The sequence below is a fragment of the Bos javanicus genome, chromosome 12 (assembly GCF_032452875.1).
Source record: "Bos javanicus breed banteng chromosome 12, ARS-OSU_banteng_1.0, whole genome shotgun sequence".
Classification (NCBI taxonomy): domain Eukaryota; kingdom Metazoa; phylum Chordata; class Mammalia; order Artiodactyla; family Bovidae; genus Bos; species Bos javanicus.
In genome coordinates, this window is record NC_083879.1 from 32,410,101 (window position 1) to 32,431,451 (window position 21,351).

The window sequence follows — 21,351 nt, forward strand, 5'->3', positions numbered from 1 at the left end:
ATATGAAGGAAACCTGTAATTTCGCCTTCATGGTGATGACCATGAAAAAGGACTTACTGTTTTTAATAGGAATTTCAAATAGTTGTTTCATACGGCTGGTCCTTGCTTTATGCATATAATGTATATTCCTAAAAAATCATAAGACAAAAATAGATTACTGAATCTGTTTTTGAATTTTATATCATTGAATTTTACAGTAATTTGAGATATGAGTGTATGTACATAATTTTAAGACATGTAAAAAACTGTACTTGGTCGTTCCAACATTCGTATAGAAAACTCTGCTTATTTTATTTGGGGCAAATATTTTTTTTTCTTAACTCTCCTGCTAAATCTTGTTGTCTTTAATGTTATATGACAACTGACTGACGCATTTGAAAAGACCCTGATGCTGAGAAAAACTGAAGGCGAGAGGAGAAGGGGATGACAGAGGATGAGATGGTTGGATGGCATCACCAACTCAATGGACAAGAGTTTGAGTAAATTCCAGGAGTTGGTGATGGACAGGGAGGCCTGGAGTGCTGTGGTCTGTGGGGTCGCAGAGTCAGACATGACTGAGCAACTGAACTGAACTTACATGACAACATTTTAAATGGAATAAGTTTAGCATTACTGTGTACTCTGCAAATCTGATTGGTTAGAACAACCATATGAAGTATACTTTTAAGTGTTAGCTATTTACTACTAAAATACTGCATTTGTTATATAAAATCCTGATTTGGAAAAAGGGTCTCCTAGGGAAAACAAACACAAATTCACCCAAAAAAAACCCGTTCAGATGATTATAATCATTGTAAAAATCACAGCATACATGAGCCTGCTACTAGGCCTCTAGCTGCTTAGATAAACATTTGTATGATTTAGAACTTTAACTGAAGTATACTGAGTATAATCTTTAAAGTTTGGTTTGGTTCCATTCCCAAGGAGAAATTGTATATCTGAGCCCTCTAGACAACTAAAACAACTAATTGATTAAATACCTGAAAGCCAAAATTGCTTGTAAATATACTTAAGACTACTGAATTTACAGGAGTTGTCTTAACAAAGTGGGTTTTGTCCATTTTTGAAGGATACTAAGATAGATTTCATACCTTTAAACAGGCTTAAGACATTTCCAAGTTTTCTATTAGGTCATAACATTTTCTAGGAGTGCTAGCCAGTTCTTGCAAGTAGCTCCCTTAAATAAAATTTCAAGAGTTATGTGTGTTCTAGGATCAGAGAAAGGGACATGGGCCTGCAGTTTCAGGGGCTGGATTAACAGATAGGTACATGTCAGTGCTTTCAAATCATGTCAATAAAGGAGTGCTACAGTTCTGTAACCATAAACTCATATTTCTATTGTTGATATTGTTAATAATGTTAATTCTTACCTGCATTTTCTCATAGTTGCTAAATGTTGGAAACCTTCTTATGTTAGCTTTCCCTATGGGATAGTAGTGGTGTGGTGTGGTGTGGGCACACACAAACATATGTATACGGAGTGCATCATATTATGTGCACATGTTCAAATATTTGCATCTGCTCAAATCCCTGTGCAGAGACTTAAAGAGCTGTATGATTTGGGACAAGTTACAAGAGCTGAGCTGTTTCCTCATCTATAAAAGTGGGCTGGGGGGGGGCAATAGTACACTTACTTTGAAGACCACAGTGAAGATTAAATTAAATAATGTATATAGCGCTTCCCTGGTGGCTCAGTGGTAAAGAATCCGCCTGCTAATGCAGGAGAGACGGGTTTGATCCCTGATCTGAGAAGATCCCATGTGCCACTAAGCCCATGCACCACAACTGTTGAGCCTGTGCTCTAGGGCCTGTGCCCTGCAACAAGAGAAACCACCACAATGAGAAGCTCCTGCACCATAATGAAGAGTAGCCTCCACTTGCCACAACTAAAGAAAAGCCTGTGTAGCAATGAAGACCCAGCACAGCCAAAAACAAGTAAACTTAAACAATAATGCATAAAATCCATGAGCTTTGCACACAGTAAGTCTTCAATATTGTTTTAATATTCCTGTTATATATATGTACCTTGATTTTATTGAATTCTATTTTCAAAAGAAAATTGGTTATCAAGAGTATCTCAGTAATAAGTAACAGTAACAGATGTCAATAAAAATAGCTTTTCCTTGAGAATATAGTTCGTTCGGGATTTATTTCCCTGTCATTAACTTCAAAAATTCAATTATTTTATATCCTTTTAGTTTTTCATAAAAGGTTTGAAGGTATATTTGCATCTGCTTCATGACTGAGTGCTCTGATAACCTTTGTTAGTCAGAATCAGAAGATAAGTATGTAGCTTTTTTGGTTTTGGCAGTTAGTAAAATCCACACTTTAATACTACTGTCAACTTTTCTCTCAAAGAATATAAGAGAAAAATGGAAGTAAAATTAATTGGCTTCTCTTCAGGATCTTAAAATTCAAGTTCATTATTTACTTTTGTAGATTGATCCAACCTGGGAGCTCATGGTAACTATATATAAATGATGACCTTGTTTTACTTGGACTTGCCTGTGTCAGCAGCCCTGAGTGTTTCAGTTCCATGTACAGTCATGTGAAGAGACAGTAGTCCAGAGTTTGCCATTGTGATCCACAGGGTTCCTGTGCCTGTGAAGAAAAGTGTATTAAATTTCAATGCTATAGTGATTTTTTTTAATGTCTTTATAATTGCCACATAAATTTTTACTTCAGCTGTCTTTACTTTGCCTATATATATTATTTATTATCCAGTAAGTTTTTCCTCTCACATTTAGGATCTTGCCCAGTGTGTAACATGCCAAGAAAAACACATTACTATAAAGAAAGAACCACATGAGTCCCTTGGGATGACAGTAGCTGGAGGCCGAGGAAGTAAGAGTGGGGAACTGCCCATCTTTGTGACCAGTGTGCCACCTCATGGCTGCCTTGCACGTGATGGCAGAATCAAGAGAGGTAAGCTAGGGGCTTGGACAGTTTCACCACATCTCTCAAACTCAGCTTGCATTCTTACAAATAAAGTATATCTAACAAAGGTTTCTGTTAAGCATAGCTTCTTAAAATATCCCTTGCATCAAGAATCTCTGGCCTCCAGGATCTAATGCCTGATGATCTGAGATGGAACTGATGTAATAATAGAAATAAAGTGCATAATAAATGTAATGTGCTTGAATCATCCCAAACCATCCCCCACCCCCAATCCCAGTGGAAAAACTGTCTTGCGTGAAACTGGTCCCTGGTGCCAGAAAGACTGGGGACCACTGCTTTACGTATGGAAGCATAAGGCCTCTATAAGGTTAGAAAAATTCCTAATGTAAAGGGAAACTGCTGGAGCTTAATAATGGTTCTGTTACTTTCTAACAGTTACTTAGACTGTTGGGTTACTTTATGTTGGAAAAGATCCTCTAAGAGATTTATGTTCCCAGCATTATGGCAGACTAGATACTTGGAAAGATTATCTCTCTTGATTTTACTAACTGCCAGCAGAAATACACTTGCTGACTATCAAGGTGTCTGAGTGGGAGGAAGCTCACAGAAGAGGTCGAGCAGAAGATAAACTTAATAAAAAGGTAGTGGTTTTAGGGATTAATTCATTCACAATTTCACAACCCCTATCAATACTACTAAAGAAGGAAATGGCAACCCACTCCAATATTCTTGCCTGGAAAATCCCATTGACAGAAGGAGCCTATAGTCCATGAGGGTCACAAGATTTCAACATGACTTAGCAACTAAACAACAGTCAATACTATATAATTTGTATGGGGGGTAGTAGTTGTAAAAATAGCATTCTCAATATATTTGGTTTGTTTCATATGGAAAAGTAAATCTTAAAAGCTATTTTCCAAAAGTGAAGTTGAAGCCCTACCTTACACCATATATAAAAATTAACTGATCCAAGACCTAAATGTAAGAGGTGAAACTTTTAGAAGAAAACCATCAGGATGGGGAACACATGTATACTAATTAAAAAAAAAAAAAACCAAATGTAAATCCTCATGGCTTTGATTAGGCAGTAGATTAACAATGGTTATCTTAGATATGATACCAAAAACACAAGCAGTAAAAACAAAAACAGTAGAAAAGATCAATGAAACTAAAAGCTTGTTCTTTGAAAATATGAACAAAATTGATAAACTTTTTTCCAGGCTCAGCAGGAAAAAATGGAGAGGGCCTAAATCTGTAAAATTAGAAATGAGAAAGAAGTTAACAGCCAACACCACAGATATACAAATACAAAGGACTTTAGAGACTACACTAGCAACTATAAGCCAATACAATGGACAATCTAGGAGAAATGGACAAATTTTTAAGAGAAGTACAATTTCCTAAGACTGAAACAGGATGATATAGAAAATATGAACAGACTGATTACAGGTACTGAAATTGAATGTCAGAAAAAAAACTCCCAATAAATAAGTCTGTTACCAAGACTTTAGACAAGAGTTAGCACCTGTTCTTCAGAAATTATTACAAATAACTGCAGAGGAAGAAACACTCCCAAACTCAGTGTAGCCATTGTCACCCTGATACTAAAACCAGACAAAAATACCACAAAAAAATAAAAATTAAAGACCAGTACCACTAATGAACATAGACTCAAAAGTCCTCAACAACATATTAGCAAATTGAACCCAACAATACATTTAAAGAATCATATACCATGATCAAGTGAGATTTATCCCAGGGGTACAAGGATTTTTCAATATCTGCAAATCAGGTTGATAAACATTAACAAATTGAAGGATAGAAACTATATGATTATTTCAGTAAATGTAGAACAAGCTTTTGACAAAATGCAACACCCATTTATGATAAAAAAAACTTTCCAGAAAATGAGCATAGAGGGAACCTACCTCAACATAATAAAGACCATGTGTGACAGACCCAGAGCTAACAAATTCAGTGGTGAAAAGCTGGAAGCATTCTGTCTAAAACTAGGAACAAGACATGGTTGTCCACTCTTACCATTTTTATTGAATATAGTTTTGAAAGTCCAGGCTACAACAGTCTGATAGAAGGACTCTATATTGGAAAAAAAGTAAAACTGTCACTTTTTGCAGATGACATATTAATATTTAGAAAGTCCAAAACATGCTACCAGAAAACTACTGGAGTAGTTTTCAGTGAATTCAGTAAAGTAGCAGGATACAAAATTAGTGCACAGAAATCTGTTGCAATTCTATACACTAACAATGAAAGATAAAAAAAGAATAAAATACCCAAGAATAAACCTACCTAACAAGTTTCCCTGGTAGCTCAGACAGTAAAGAATCTTCCTGCAATGCAGGAGGCCAGGATTCAATCCCTGGGTTGGGAATATCCCCTAGAAAAGGAAATGGCAACCCACTCCAGTATTCTTGTTTGGGAAATCACATGGACAGAGAAGGTTGGCACACTACAGTCCGTGGGATGATAAAGAGTCAGACACGACTGAGTGAATAACACTTTCACTGTTCAAGGAGTCAAAACACCTGTACTCTAAAAGCTATAAGATGCTGATGACAGAAATAAAAAATGAGACAGATAGAGAGATGGATACCATGTTCTTTGATTGGAAGAATCAGTATTGTCAAAAGGAGTTTGTTTATTTTCAGATTCAGTGCAATTCCTATCAGATTACCAATGGCATTTTTCACAGAACTAGAAAAAAAACTAAAAGTTTGGAAACACAAAATATCTGAAATAGCTAAAGCAACCTTGAGAAAAAAGCAGAGCTGGAGGAATCAGGCTGCCTGAACTCAGACTATACTACAAAGGTACAGTAATCAAAACAGTATGACACTGGCACAGAAGAGAAATATATCAATGAAACAGGACAGCCCAGAAATAAATGCTATAGTCAATTAATTACACACCTATAGTCAGTTACAAAGGAGGGAAAAATATACACTGGAGAAAAGACAGTCTCATCAGTAAGTGGTACTTGGAAAACTGGACAGCTACATGTAAAAGAATGAATTGAGAACATTCTCTAACACCATATATAGAAATAAACTCAAAATGAGTTAAAGACTAAATGTAAGACTGGATACTATAAAACTCCTAGAGGAAAACATAGGCAGAACACTGATGAAAACTGAAGCAATGTCTGGATCCATCTCCTGCAGTAATGGTAATAAAGACAATTGAGATCTAATTAAACTTAAAAGATTTGCACACCAAAGGAAACCATAAACGAAACAGAAAGACTACCTACAGAATGGGAGGAAATATTTGCAAACGATGCAGCCAACAAGGGGTTAATCTCCAAAATATACAAACAGCTCAGATATCAAAAACTAAACAACAAAACGATCAAAAAACAGGCAGATGATAATCTAAACATATTTCTCCAAAGAAGACATTAGATGACCAAAAGGCATGTGAAAAGATGCTCAAGATCTATGTATTTATATATATATATATAAAACTGAATCACTGCTGTACACCTGAAACTAACATGACATTGTAAATCAACTAAAAATCTAAAACAGTAAACTGAACTTTATCAAAATCACAGATTTTTGTGCTGCAAAGGATACATCATTAAAGGGAAAAAACAACCCACAGAATCGGAGAAAATATCTATAAATTATGTATCTGATGAAGGGCTTGTATCTAGAGTACTTATAGAACCTTTATAACTCAATAATAAGAGATAAACCAATATTAAAATGGGTAAAGGATCTGAATAGTCATTACTCCCAAGAAGATACACAAATGGCCAATAATCATTTGAAAAGATGCTCAGTGACACTAGTTATTAGGGAAATGCAAATTCATCACTAGGATGAATATAGTTTAAAAAGACAATAACAAACATTGGCAAGGATGTAGAGAAACTGACTTATAATTTGCCAGCAAGAATACAGAATGGTACGATTGTTTTGTAAAACAGTTTAGCAGTTCTTTCAAAAGTTAAACAGTTCTCATATGACCCAGCAATTCCATTCCTAGAAAAATGAAAACATATGTTCACAAAAAACTTGTACATGAAGGTTTATAGCAGTACTTTCCATAATAGCCAAAAAGTAAAAACATCCCAAATGTCCATTTACTAGTGAATGGATGAAGAGAATGTGATTCATGCATACAATGGAATATTAATTAGCCATAAAAAAGAATGATGTATTCCCACATTCTACTGTACAGTAGAAATGAATCTTGGAAACATGCTAAGTAAAAGAAGCCAGTCACAAAAGACTACATGATTCCATATATATGAAATATCCAAATTATATTTATATGTCTATATATCTATCTTTAGAGATAGAAAATAGATTAGTAGTTGTTTAAGATTAGTGGTATAGGGTTTTGGAGGTGGTAATAAAAATGTTCTAAAAATGACATGTGATTGTTGTACATCTCTGACTATAAAACCATAAAATCACAGACTTTAATTGAATGGTATATGAATTATATCTTTATAAGGCTGTTTTTGTAAAGTTATTCATTCTGTTGTGGAATTTGAGGTAATTTTATTTATATATATATATATTTAATTTTCTACAAAGAGAATGTTTGCTTTAATGAATTAGGAGAGGATTACTCTGGACTTTCTTAGTACAAATGTTTGTGCTTATTAAAACTAATCCTTTCCTTCCTAACCTTTTATATAAGCTGCATTGCTCTTTTTCATTATATTACTCAGCCTAGCAACAGACACTGTTTTTCTTCCTCAAGCAGGACATGTTCGAATCATGAATTTCATTTGTGTTGGCCCAAGGATACCCTCTCTACATACTCTGATAGGTTTGCACTGCGTGAGCTATGTACAACTGTCTAGATGTATAAAACTGTATAAATATAAACTGCTGCCGCTGCTGCTGCTAAGTCACTTCAGTCGTGTCCGACTCTGTGTGACCCCGTAGACGGCAGCCCACCAGGCTCCCCTGTCCCTGGGATTCTCCAGGCAAGAACACTGGAGTGGGTTGCCATTTCCTTCTCCAATACATGAAAGTGAAAAGTGAAAGGGAAGTCACTCAGTCGTGTCCGACTCTTCGCAATCCTATGGACTGCAGCCCACCAGGCTCCTCTGTCCATGGGATTTTCCAGGCAAGAGTACTGGAGTGGGGTGCCATCGCCTAGAATGTATTAAAAATCCATTTCTAGGGCAAAAGATCAAATCATTTTCTTAATTGGAAGGAACTGTAGATAGAGAAATGACAGTGTCCAGGGCCTGTCCGCTGCTACACCAGCACTGACGACATGAACCCGACTGAATCCCACAGCCACAACTTTTCCTGTATATTACTACATTTAAAAAAAAAAAATTGAATTGTTTGGGAGTGTTCTCTGTGAACTGGATTTTTCCTCAGTATTCTAGAATTACAAAGAAGAGAAAAATGGTCTCTTATCTCATCAGAGATTTTGGACCTAACCTTTGTTGATTAGTTTACAGATAACAGGATTCATAGGGAAGTAACCACTTGGTAACTCATTTTCCTTGTTTCTTCATTTGAACAGGTGACATCTTGTTGAACATCAATGGCATTGATTTGACCAATTTAAGCCACAGTGAGGCTGTGGCAATGCTGAAAGCCAGTGCCACATCCCCCACAGTGGCCCTGAAAGCACTGGAGGTGCAGGTGGTGGAGGAGGCTGCCCAGGGCCTGGACGAGCCACTCAGCACCGTCAGCGAGAACGAGTACGACGCTAGCTGGTCCCCGTCGTGGGTCATGTGGCTCGGGCTGCCCAGGTGCTGAGGCTTTTCTGTTCTTTTATGGAAAATTGTCATTACAGCCTTTATTAGGGTGTAGCACAGCAAAGTTAATGAGGAAGGAAAGAGGCTTTAGTTAGATAAAAGTAACAACCCACTCCAGTGTTCTTGTCTAGAGAATCCTGTGGACAGGGGAGCCTGGAGGGCTGCCATCTATGGGGTCTCACAGAGTCGGACATGACTGAAGTGACTTAGCATGCATGCATTGGAGAAGAAAATGGCAACCCACTCCAGTATTTTTGCCTGGAGAATCCCAGGGACGGAGGAGCCTGGTGGGCTGCCAGCTGTGGGGTCGCATGCATGTGTTAGAGAAAGAAATGGCAACCCACTCCAGTATTCTTGCCTGGAGAATCCCAGGGACAGAGGAGCCTGGTGGGCTGCCGTCTATGGGGTTGCACAGAGTCAAACACGACTGAAGCGACTTAGCAGCAGCAGCAGCTACGACTTCAAATCAGGTCAGTTTTTCTTTGTGCTTTGTGACCCCATGGTTTGTAGACCAGGCTCCTCTGTCCATGGGATTTCCCAGGTAAGAATAATGGAGTGGGTTGCTATTTCCTTCTCCAGGGAAACTTCTCGACCCTGGGAACAAACCCATGTCTCCTGCACTGGTAGGCAGATTCTTTACCACTGAGCCACCTGGGAAGCCCCCAGTTTTTCTTAGATTATTAGAGTCAAAAAGGTAAATTTAACAATAAGAACTAAGCTGAAGAGATTTACATATGCTTATAAAAATGACCCCTACTAGAGGTTCCCACATGGGCCACCATGAGAGTGGGCATTCGGTCTCCTGCTGAGAAGACTGTCCTTTACCAGCCTTACTCTGACACTGCTGGGAGGTGCTGACACGTGCTACTAGAGGCTCCCACGTGGGCTGCCGTGAGAGTGGGCGTTCATTCTCCTTGCTCAGAAGACTGTCCTTTACCTTCACTCTGACATATGCTGAGACTCAGGTGTAGTCTCCACTGGGAAAACCAGGTCAAAGTGTCTTCCTGTCCCAGAGCTGTTCTAAAAGCCCTTTCTTAATCCTTTTAACTCTTCCTTAAAAGGAATATAAAACTGAGTTTTTATTGGACATAGAGAGACTGTAGGCCAAGTCACTGATGTTCACGAGTACGTGCTCTTAACCCCTGTTAGAAAGAGGTCATGGCTTTTGACCAGCTGACCAGCCAGGACATTCTTCAGCTGGTTAGTATCTGGTCATGAGATGTTTGGGACCTCCAGACCATGGCTGTGTGGTTTGGTACTGAGGCAGGGAGGATGCCCATTATATTATCATCTTCTTTTCCAGCTCAGTTTAGATTCTTACTGTAGAGAAGAATACTGAAATTGAACTATGACAGAACATTCTTCTAACCCAGTGTGAAAATGATTGATTCTTTAAGTAGTAAGAATGTACCAGTTTCTGAGCCATCTGGTTTCATTTGGAATAAATTACTAATAGCATTTATATGGTGCTGTACGGTTTATAAAGTATTTTCACATAAAGAATAACAGAAAAAAGTAAGAACATTATTGAACTTAGTTAATTTAATTTGCTGACTTGTCCTCTTGGTTAAAAGGATAAGACGGGGAAAAGAAGGCCCAAAATTGTAATAGAATTACTGTCACAGGGACCTATAGGGCTTTTGTGGAGAAAGATTTTTTTTTTTTTTACAACAGAGATGATTAACTGCTTCATAGGTTTATTTCAAGCACCAAAAGTGATCTTTCTGCCCATTAAAAAGTCAACATAGCTATAATGCTTTTCAATTCCTACAGACATGCCATCTAAGTTGTGAGATGTTGGCCCTGAGAAGGAGCCTAACTGATTATAAACACTCATCCCAAAAGTCTTTGTGTGAAGTTGCACCCTCACGCTGAGCAGTTCCGCACAGGTACCTCTGCCTCTGGTCAGGACAGGACCAGTGAAGTCCTGAAGAAACACCCCTGCTACTTGTAGCTCCCCTTTTCTGTTATCCCAGGCTAGTTTTGGGGTCAGCACTTCTTCCTGTGTTCAGAGCATTTTCTGATGTGCCAGGAACAGCAACAAAGATTTTAGGTGAGAAATACACAATATAGTACAAGGCAATAAACAGATTCAATGCAATGTCTATAAGTGGCATTTTTCACAGAACTAGAACAAAAAGTTTTAAAATTCGTATGGAAGCACAAAGGCCTCAAATAGAGCAATCCTGAGAACGAAAAACAGATAAGTGGTCAAGATGGTGGAGTAGAAGGACCTGAAGCTCAGTTTCTCCCACAAACATATCAAAAATGCATCTGCACATGGAATGAGTCTTACAGAGTGCCTGCTGGATGCTGGCAGACGACTTCAGAGAGCTGAAAGGGCAAAGAGAATCTTGGGCTTCAGAAATGAGACCCGGGAGAGGACTGGGGTTGGCTGTGCAGAAACAGCCGGGGAGTGGTGGGCATCTGCTGCGACTACAGAGGGTGTACACGGAGGATGGCTGGCCACCCTTGAGACCAGGTGCCAGTGTCTGGGGATGTGCAAGGCAAGGGGCAGGACCCGCCGTTTTCCCCATATGCATACTCACAGAGGGCAGGACACAGCCTGCACAGGATCCAGGAGCCGCCATGAGCCACCACTGCTGCCTGCCCAGACACCAGGAGGGTCACAGTTGCTGCCATCTCCTTCTCGGACTCCAGGTATGGTCACAAGACACCATCATGTGAGCCACCACCTGCCCAGATGCCAGAAACAGCCACAAACCACCATCGCTGCTCCCCTGGGACTCCAAGAGTGGTCTCGAGCTGCCTCCACACCCACCATGTGCTCTGGGGGTGCGCCCAAACCACCCCTGCCACTAGAAACTCCAGGAGCAGGCCAGCCACTGCATCTGTACACACCCATCAAGGGGACTTGACCGGCACACACTGAGGAGAGGCGGCAGGCATTCATGCTAAAGACAGCCCTCACACCAAATATATTAAACCTTCACAAGTGACACAGGGATGCCCCTTCATATAAATAGCCCCCCAAGACCACAGTTTCTCCTAAACTCAGAATGAGAGAAATAGAAGTAAAATAAAGCAGAGGAACCGTTTCCCGTTAAAAGGCCAAGCGAATTCCCCTGAAAGAACAAACAGTGAAAGACCTCTTCAGTCTTATAGACACCAGTTTTAAAAAGGAGATGATGAAAATATTGAAGGAATTAAGAAAGGCTATGGACAGAAATGCAGAGTAAAAATGAACTAGAAATATAAAGAAAAACCAAGAAAAATAAGAAAGCTCATTTGCAGAGACAAAAGCTGAGCTGAAGGCAATGAATAGCAGAATGAATAATGCAGAAGAATGAATAAATGGCCTGGAAGAATGAATAATGGAAATCACCCAGTCAGGACAGCAGAGAGCCAAGTTGGGGGGAGGGGGGCATGGAGTGAAAGCAATAAAGAGTGCCATGGAGTAATATAAAGTGTGCCAGTCTACTCATAGTAGGGACTCTGGTAGGGGAAGAAAGAAAATGAAATCAAAATGTATTTGAAGAAATTATGGCTGAAAATATCCCAAACCTAAAGAAGGAAATAGATACTCAGGTTCAGGGATCACAGAGGGTTGCAAACAATCTAAACCCAAACAGACCTACACCAAGATGTAGTATAATACAAATGACAGAAGTTAAAGATTGGATCCTAAAGGCAGCAAGAGAAAAAGTTGATTACAAGGGAACCCCCACAAGGCTATCAACTGACTTCTCTGCAGGAATGGCAGCAGGCAAGGTAGTGGCAAGATAAATTCAAAAGTCCTGAAAAGAGAAAACTATACCACCCAGGATGCTCTCCCCAGGAAGATTATCATTTAGAACAGAGGGAGAGAAAGGATTTCTCATACAAGCAAAAACTAAAGAATACGGCAATACTAAACATATCCGAAACTCCAATACTTTGGCCACCTGATGCAAAAAACTGACTCACTGGAAAAGACCCTGATGCTGGGAAAGATTGAAGGCGGGAGGAGAAGGGGACGACAGAGGATGAGATGGTTGGATGGCATCACCGACTCGATGGACATGAGTTTGAGCAAGCTCCAGGAGTTGGTGATGGACAGGGAAGCCTAGCGTGCTACAGTCCATGGGGTTGCAAAGAGTTGGACACGACTGAGCGACCGAACTGAAAACATATCTGAAAGGAAAGATCGAAAGGTCTTCTCTAAATAGAAAAAAAAAGTAACAATCTACAGGGAAGAGAAAATCATAAGTGGAAAATAAATCACTTATATAAGCCAGTACACAGATTAACATATCATTGACCAGAGACATATGTTTTTAGAGAGTAATACAATTAATGTGCTCAGTTGTGTCCAACTTTCTGTGGCCTCTTGGACTGTAGCCTGCAAGGCTCCTCTGTCCATGGAATTTTCCAGGAAAATTTATTGGAGTGGGTTGCCATTCCTCCTCCAGGAGATCTTCCTGACCCAAGGGTCGAACCCACTCCTCATGTCTCCTGAATTGGCAGGCAGATCCTTTCAAAACTGATGCATCACGAAATTTTGTGTTTCTAAAAGAACCCCCCTCAAAGATCCACTTTGTTTACTATCATGGAAGATAAAAGAACATATTCTAGAAGAAATACCACCCATAGGACAAAAAAAAAAAAAAAAAAAAGCCACCAGAAAGTGTAGCGTCTGCTCTTCCAGGGAAAAGCACAGTGAAACACTATGTTTTTGTAATAGATGTTGTGATCCCCTGAACAGAGGAATCCGCCACACTGCCTGCCATGCTTTAATGAAATACGAGAATGCTTTACAGTAGGACATATACAAAGTTTCAAATAAATACATTAAGTGCAAAAAAAGTTGCTGATACGATTTGAGTTTACTCAAATGCAGGTGTTTCAATATTCACTTACATAACAAATTGCCAGCACAGGTGTTAAATTTCTGCAAAGAACCCCCCCAGTCGAAAATATGTTAAAAAAAAGAAATAAAAAATAATTCCATGAAAGTGATGACCACACTGAACAACAAAAGAATGAACACGAAGATATAAAAGAGGTCATCAAAATTATATAAAATGTGGGGGAGGAGAGTAATTAAATGTAGATTTTTTTTCCCCTCTAAAATGAATTTGAGGCTGTATGACTACCAGTCTAAGGCAAATAGATACAGGAAATGGGTAACATACTTGAAAAAAGATAACCACAAATCAAAAATATAAAATAGATTGACAGAAACCAGAAAGAAGAGAATGTAAATATAATACAAAAGAAAATCAAACCACAAAAGGAAAAACAAAAAGAAAAAACAAGGGACAAAGAAGAAATATAAAATCAATGGGAAAACAAAGTTTAAGATGACAATAAATACATATATACTACAATAAATATGTCTACTACTGTGGACAAGAATCCCTTAGAAGAAATGGAGTAGCTGTCATAGTCAACAAGAGAGTCCAAAATGCAGTACTTGGGTGCAGTCTCAAAAAATGACAGAATGATCTCTGCTCGTTTCCAAGGCAAACCATTCAGTATCACAGTAATCCCAGTCTGTGCACCAACCACTAAAAGTTGAACTTGGACAGTTCTATAATGACCTTTTAGAACACCAAAAAAAAAAAAAAAATCAAAAACGATGTCCTTTTCATCATAGGAGATTGGAATGCAAAAGTTGGAAGTCAAGGGGTGCCTGGAGTAATAGGCAAGTTTGGCCTTGGAGTAAAAAATGAAGCAGGGCAAAGGCTAACAGAGTTTTGCCAAGAGAACGCACTGGTCATAGCAAACACCCTCTTACATCTACACAAGAGATGACTGTACACATGGACATCACCAGATAGTCAATACCGAAATCAGATTGATTATATTCTTTGCAGCCAAAGGTGGAAACACTCTGTAGAGTCAGCAAAAACAAGACCAGGAGCTTACTGTGGTTCAGATCATAAATTCCTTATCGACAAATTCAGGTTTAATTTAAAGAAAGTAGGGAAAACCACTAGGCCATTCAGGGATGACCTAAATCAAATCCCTTATGATTATACAGTGGAAGTGACAAATAGATTCAAGGGATTAGATCTGATAGAGTGCCAGAAGAACTATGGACAGAGGTTCATAACATTGTACAGGAGGCAGTGATCAAAACCATTCCCAAGAAAAAGAAATGCAAAAAGCTAAAATGGTTGGTTGAGGAGGCCTTACAGATAGCTGAGAAAAGAAGAGAAGCGAAAGACAAAAGAGAAAAGGAAAGATATATCCATCTGAATGCAGAGTTCCAGAGAATAACGAGAGATAAGAAAATCTTCTTAAGTGAACTTTGCAAAGAAATAGAGAAAAACAATAGAAAGGGAAAGACTAGAGATCTCTTCAGGAAAATTGGAACTATCAAGGGAATATTTTGACCAAAGATGGGCACAATAAAGGACAGAAACGGTATGGACCTAACAGAAGCAGAAAATACTAAGAAGAGGTGGCAAGAATACATAGAGAACTGTACAAAAAATATCATAATGACCCAGATAACCATGATGGTGTGATCACTCACCTAGAACCAGACATCCTGGAGTATGAAGTCAAGTGGACCTTAGTAAGCATTACTAAGAACAAAGCTAGTGAAGGTGATGGAATTCTAGCTGAGCTATTTCAAACCCTTAAAGATGATGCTGTTAAAGTGCTGTGTTTAATATGCCAACAAATTTGGAAAACTCAGCAGTGACCACAGGACTGGAAAAGGTCAATTTTCATTCCAGTCCCAAAGAAGGGCAATGCCAAAGAATGTTCAAACTACCGCACAATTGTACTCATTTCACATGCTAGCAAAGTAATGCTCAAAATCCTTCAAGCTAGGCTTCAACAGTATGTGAACCGAGAACTTCATATGTACAAGCTGGATTTAGAAAGGCAGAGGAACTAGAGGTCAAATTGCCATCATTTGTTGGATTATAGAAAAAGCAAGGGGATTCCAGAAAAACATCTACTTCTGCTTCATTGACTGCGCTAAAGCCTTTGTGTGGATCACAACAAACTGTAAAATTTCCAGTGAGAGCCAACTCATTGGAAAAGGCCCTGATGCTGGGAAAGATTGAAGGCAGGAGGAGAAGCGGGCAACAGAGGATAAGATGGTTAGATAGCATCACTGATTCAATGGACATGAGTTTGAGCAAACTCCGGGAGATAGTGAAGGACAGGAAACCTGGCGCGTTGCAGTCCATGACGTAGCAAAGAGTCAGACATGAGTGATCAATTTAACAACAAAATACATATCTTAGTAAATTACCTTTAACATCAGTGGACTAAATGCTCTAGTCAAACAGAGTGGCAGCTGGATTAAAAAAAAAACAAGAGGCTATAATATACTGCTTATAAGAGACCCACTTTAGGGCAGAGAACACACAGATTATAAGTGAGGGGGTGGAAAAACATTTCATGCAACAAATCACAAGCAAGTGGGGGCTGTAGTACTCAGACAAAATAGACTTTAAAGGCTATAAAGAAAGATAGACGGACACTATATAATGATAAAAGGATCAATACAAGAACAGGATTTTATACTCATCAACATACATGCATCTAATACAGGAGCACCCAAATACAGAAAACAAATATCAGCAGACATAAAGGGAGAAAATGATGGGTATACGATAATAGTAGGAGACTTTGATACCCTAGTGATGTCAATGGACAGACCTTCTAGACAGAAAATCAGTAAGGCAACAGAAATCCTAAATGATACAACAAAACAGGCTTAATTTCTATTTTCAGGATATTACATTTTAAAAAAACCCACAATACACTTTCTTTTCATATGCACATGGCACATTCTCTAGGAATTAACCACATACAAGGGCACAAAATAAGCCTCAAGAAATTTAAGAGTATAGAAATTATATCAAGCATCTTTTCTGATCACAATGGTACAAAACTAGAAATTAACCACAGAAAAGAAGAAAAATCAATTACATGGAAACTAAACAACACGCTACTAAAAAATCAATGTCAACAAGGAAATCAAAGAGGAAGTTTTTTAAAATACCTTGACAAATGATAGAGAAAGCCAGTCATACAAAATCTGGGAATGCAGCAAAATTATAGGGAAGTTCAAAGCAATATAGACCTTCCTCAAGAAAACAAGAAAAATCTGAAATAACCTAACCTACCACTTGAAATGATTAGAAAAAGAACAAACAAAACCTAAAGTTAGCAGAAAGGAGGAAATAAAAGATCAGAGAGGAAATAAAATAGAGATTTTAAAAAAATCAGGAAAAAATCAACACCAAGAACTGGTTCTTTGAAAGGATAAACAAGATTGACAAATCTCTGGCCAGCCTCACCAGGAAGAAAAGAGAGAACCCAAATAAGCAAAATAAGAAATATAAAAGGAGACATAACAACCAATGCCACAGAAATACAAAAAAACATGAGAGAAATACAAAAGAACTATGAATAATTAAATACCAACAAATTTGACAATCTAGAAGAAACAGATAAGTTTCTATAAACATACAGCCCACCAAAATTGAATCAAGAAGAAATAGGTAATTTTAGATTACTAGAAGTGAAATAGAATCTGTAATTTTACTGTCTTAGACTTTTTACTTTATATTGGTGTATAGCCGATTGCGAATGCTGTGATGGCTTCAGGTGCACAGCGAAGTTACTCAGCCATATATATGCATGTATATGTTCTCCCTCAACTCTCCTCCCATCTACTCCCTACAAACAAAAGTCCAGGACCAGATGGCTTCACACCAAATATACAAAGAAGAAATTAAACCATACCTTCTCAAATTCTTCCAAAACCCTGAAGAGGAAGGAACACTCCCAAAGACGTTCTGTGAGGTCACCATCACTCTGATACCAAAACCAAACAAATTGCCAAATTCGCTGGATCATAGAGAAAGCAAGGTAATTCCAGGGAAAGCCCTTGATGATGGTAAAGACTGAGGGCAGAAGGAAAAGAGGGCGTCAGAGGATGAGATGGTTGCATGGCATTACCAATGCAACGGACATGAACTTGGGCAAACTTCAGAAGATGGTGAGGGTCAGGGAGGCCTGGCGTGCTGCAGTCCATGGGTCTCAAAAGTCGGACACAGCTGGGCAGCTGAACACCACCACCACCACCTGTGGCTGGCAATTTGTTATGTAAGTGAATATTGAAATGTCTCTGGTCAAATATACTTTTGCGTGACAAAAGACATATTAATACGTCTCTGGTCAATAATGTGTTTAAGTGGCCATACTACCCAAAGCAATCTACAGATTTAATGCTATCCCTATCAAATTACCCATGACATTTTTCATAGGATTAGAACAAATAATCCTAAAATTCATATAGAACCATAAAATACCAGAATTGCTAAAGCAATACTGAAGAAAAATAACAAGGCAGGAGGCATAGTCCTTCAGACATCAGACAATACTACAAAGCTGCAGTGCTCGAAACAGCATGGTAGTGGTACGAAAACAGACATGGGTCATGGAGCAGAACAGAGCCCAGAAATAAACCTGCACACCTACAACCAGGTAACCTCCGACCAAGGGGGTGAGAGTGTACAATGAGGAAGAGTCTCTTCAGCAAGTACTGTTGGGAAGGCTGGACAGCTGCATACAGATCAGTGAAGTTAGAACACATCCACTCACCAGACATAAAACAAACTCAAAATGGCTTGAAGACTTAAAACCGGACACCATAAAACTCAGAAGAGAACATAAGCAAAACACACTTTGACATAATCATACCAATGTTTTCTTAGGTCAGTCTCCCAAGGCAATAGGAATAAAAACAAAAATAAGTGGGGCCTAATCAAATTTACAAGCTTTTGGATAGCGAAGGAAGCCATAAACAAGACAACCTACAGAATGGGAGAAAATATTTGCAAACGTGACCAACAAAGGTTTAATTTCTAAAATGTATTGATATAAGCAGCTTAAACACTGAAACAGCAGCAACAAAGAACAACCCAATCAAAAAATGGGCAGAAGATCTAAATAGACATTTCTCCAAAGAAGAAATACAGGTGGCCAGTAGGTACATGAAAAGGTGTTCAACATTACTAATTATTAGAGAAATGCAAATAAAGATACAGTGAGGTACCACCTCACAGAATGACCAGCATCAAACAGTCTACTAATAAATGCTGGAGAGTGTGTGGAGAGAAGGAAAGTTCCTACACTGTGGGGGGGAGAATATAAACTGCTACAACCCCTATGGAGAATAGTATGGAGGTTCCTCAAGAAATTAAAAACAGCTACCATGTGATCCAGCAATCCCACTAGGGGGATATATCCAAACAAAGCTATAATACAGAAAGATACATGCACTCCTGTGTTGACAACAGCACTTCTCACGATAGCCAAGACATGGAAGCAACTTAAATGTCCACTTACAGAGGAACGGATAATGAAATGTGGTACACAGTACAGTGGAATATTACTCACCATACAAAAAGAACAGAATGCCACTTGCTGAAACATGGATGGACCTAGAGATTATCATGAGTGAAGTCAGACTATGAGAAATATCACATAATGTCACTTATATGTGGAATCTAAAAAGAAAATGATACAGATGAGCTTATTTACAAGACAGACCCACAGACATTCAAAAATAAACTTACAGTTACCAAAGGGGAAACATAGCAACAAGGGATATTTAGCTGTATACCTAAAGCAACATTATAAATCAACTGTGGTGGTGTTTGGTCACTAAGTTGTGTCTGTCTCTTTGCGATCCCACCACGCTTGTGGTGTTACTACATCTCTGGTCGTTAATGTGTAAAAAGGCTTCCAGTAGAGAGGAGTCCCATGTGTTGGCCTGATGTTTTAGGACAGTACAGGTTGTTTTCGTTATTCTGAATCTTCTGCAGAAGATCAAACAATGCAAATAAGCAGGTGTGTGTACATGCCAGCACACACAGTGGAAGGGCCCCCGCCCCCACCCACCAGGGACAGCAGAGCTGTTGCCCCAGATGACAGCCCACTGGTGTCAGTGTTCTGTTAAATGCTGCTCATTGAGCTAAGAAACCAGAGCACATGTTCTAGCATGTTGTATGTTGCTCCCCGTCCGTAATGGATGCACGGACCATGGTGTGGAGTTACAACAAAGATGAACAGGCTATAAAAAGCCCTCACACTAATTTTTCTTGGTCTCTTGTTGACAGTGCCCTTCATAGCTGCCATGACATAGTCTTACGCAGAAGCTACTTGGGAAGCTGGGGCTTTAGTATCGTCGGCGGATACGAAGAGAACCACACCAATCAGCCTTTTTTCATCAAAACCATCGTCCTGGGGACCCCTGCTTATTACGACGGAAGATTAAAGTGAGTCTTATTGTGCTTAATGATGTGGTTTGCATTTACTGTGATGGACACGGTCTAGACCAAGGTCAGCTCCCAAGTCCAGCCTGTTGTCCATCCTTGTAAATAAAGTTTTATTGGAACATACCCACGTTCCCTCGTTTACCTATCTCCCCGGGCTGCTTCTGAGATGTGATGGCAGAGCCAAGTGGCCAGTCCCAAGACCAGTGACTCACAGAGCCCAGGATGGTAACCTACCATCTGGGCCTTTACAGAGACAGATCTGCCAGGCCTGATCTAGACTGAAGCATCTTGGTACCACAGGTCAGTGCCTGTTGTGAGATTAACAGTAACGCAGAGTCACGCGGACACATTGTGACCTGAAGCTTGCCCTGAGCACCTGAGTCCAGTCCTGTCATTAGGGGACTTTCTCTACAGCACTTATGTCAACATAACGCTCAATTCATGCAAGTCCACGTGGGAGGGATTTTGTTGCATTTTGTGTTAGATTCCTGGCAGCCAGCGTGGGGCCTTGCATTCGTAGTAGAGGTTTCATCAGTATTGATAGATGATGTGCGTGCCAGGCGCGGTGCTAGGTGTTGGCTATGGGCCCGCGAGGTAGGTGCTGCTGGTGTTACTATTTTATAAGCAAGACACTGAGGATTCGGGTTAAAAAAGCTGCCCATAGTCAAATAGCTGGAAGTCGTTGACAGCAATTAATCTAGGAGTCTAGGCCATTCAGCCCCTGCCATTGTCACCACTGGGCAAAAAGTACCCTCTCAGCCTCCGTGCCGCCATTCTCAGAGCTCAGGCACCATGAGAAGAAAGAGGCATTCCATCAAGAGATTATACAGACAGAGGAGACAGGTGACTGTAAGTTCTTGGGACCTAATTTTGGATGCAAGAAACAGTTCTTAAAAAGTGGATGCTGACATCCTAGTCAGAGTGCTGCACAAATCGGGGAGTTTACATTTTGCAAACAGAACAACAGCTCGAGAATATCGAGGAAAATGCATCAGGGTCAGTGTGCTCCAGACCCCACTATCACCTGGTAGAGATGGAAAAATCACTTCAGAGAAAAGAGTGGGAGGCGGGGATGAAATAACCGTTCTCTCAGCCAAGGGTTCAACCAGTCTGGGTCTCATGTGAATTTTAGACTAATTAACTTCCACTTCCTAAAAGAAGTTGAACTAGATCACAAGAAAGTAACATATTCATATTCAAAATAAAGACTAAAAATTATAAAAGATAGAAAGGCCTTCAGATTCACCATCCATTTGTGATAATTCAGCTGAAGGACAGTAAGCATCCTTGGCTGAAAGAGGTGTGGGTCTCATTTAATTGAAGCCTTGAATGAATGGGCTGTAAAAAATCAACAATGAAAATAGCAGCCCCCTCCAAATGTATCATGTGATATTTTTAAAGGAGGCAGCAGATGTATTCTCTTAACTATACATTGCT

General features: G+C 39.4%; 1 protein-coding gene across 2 annotated transcripts in view; it reads left to right on the forward strand.

Moving 5' to 3' along the window:
* The window catches only part of LNX2 (ligand of numb-protein X 2), an 89,421-nt gene that overhangs the window by 65,626 nt on the left and 2,444 nt on the right, over positions 1 to 21,351 (forward strand). For both annotated transcript variants that reach the window (XM_061434895.1, XM_061434896.1), the window contains 3 exons: positions 2,748 to 2,925; positions 8,419 to 8,650; positions 19,756 to 19,914. In XM_061434895.1, coding sequence (XP_061290879.1) covers positions 2,748 to 2,925; positions 8,419 to 8,650; positions 19,756 to 19,914 — 569 coding nt within the window. The remainder of the gene's footprint in view (positions 1 to 2,747; positions 2,926 to 8,418; positions 8,651 to 19,755; positions 19,915 to 21,351) is intronic.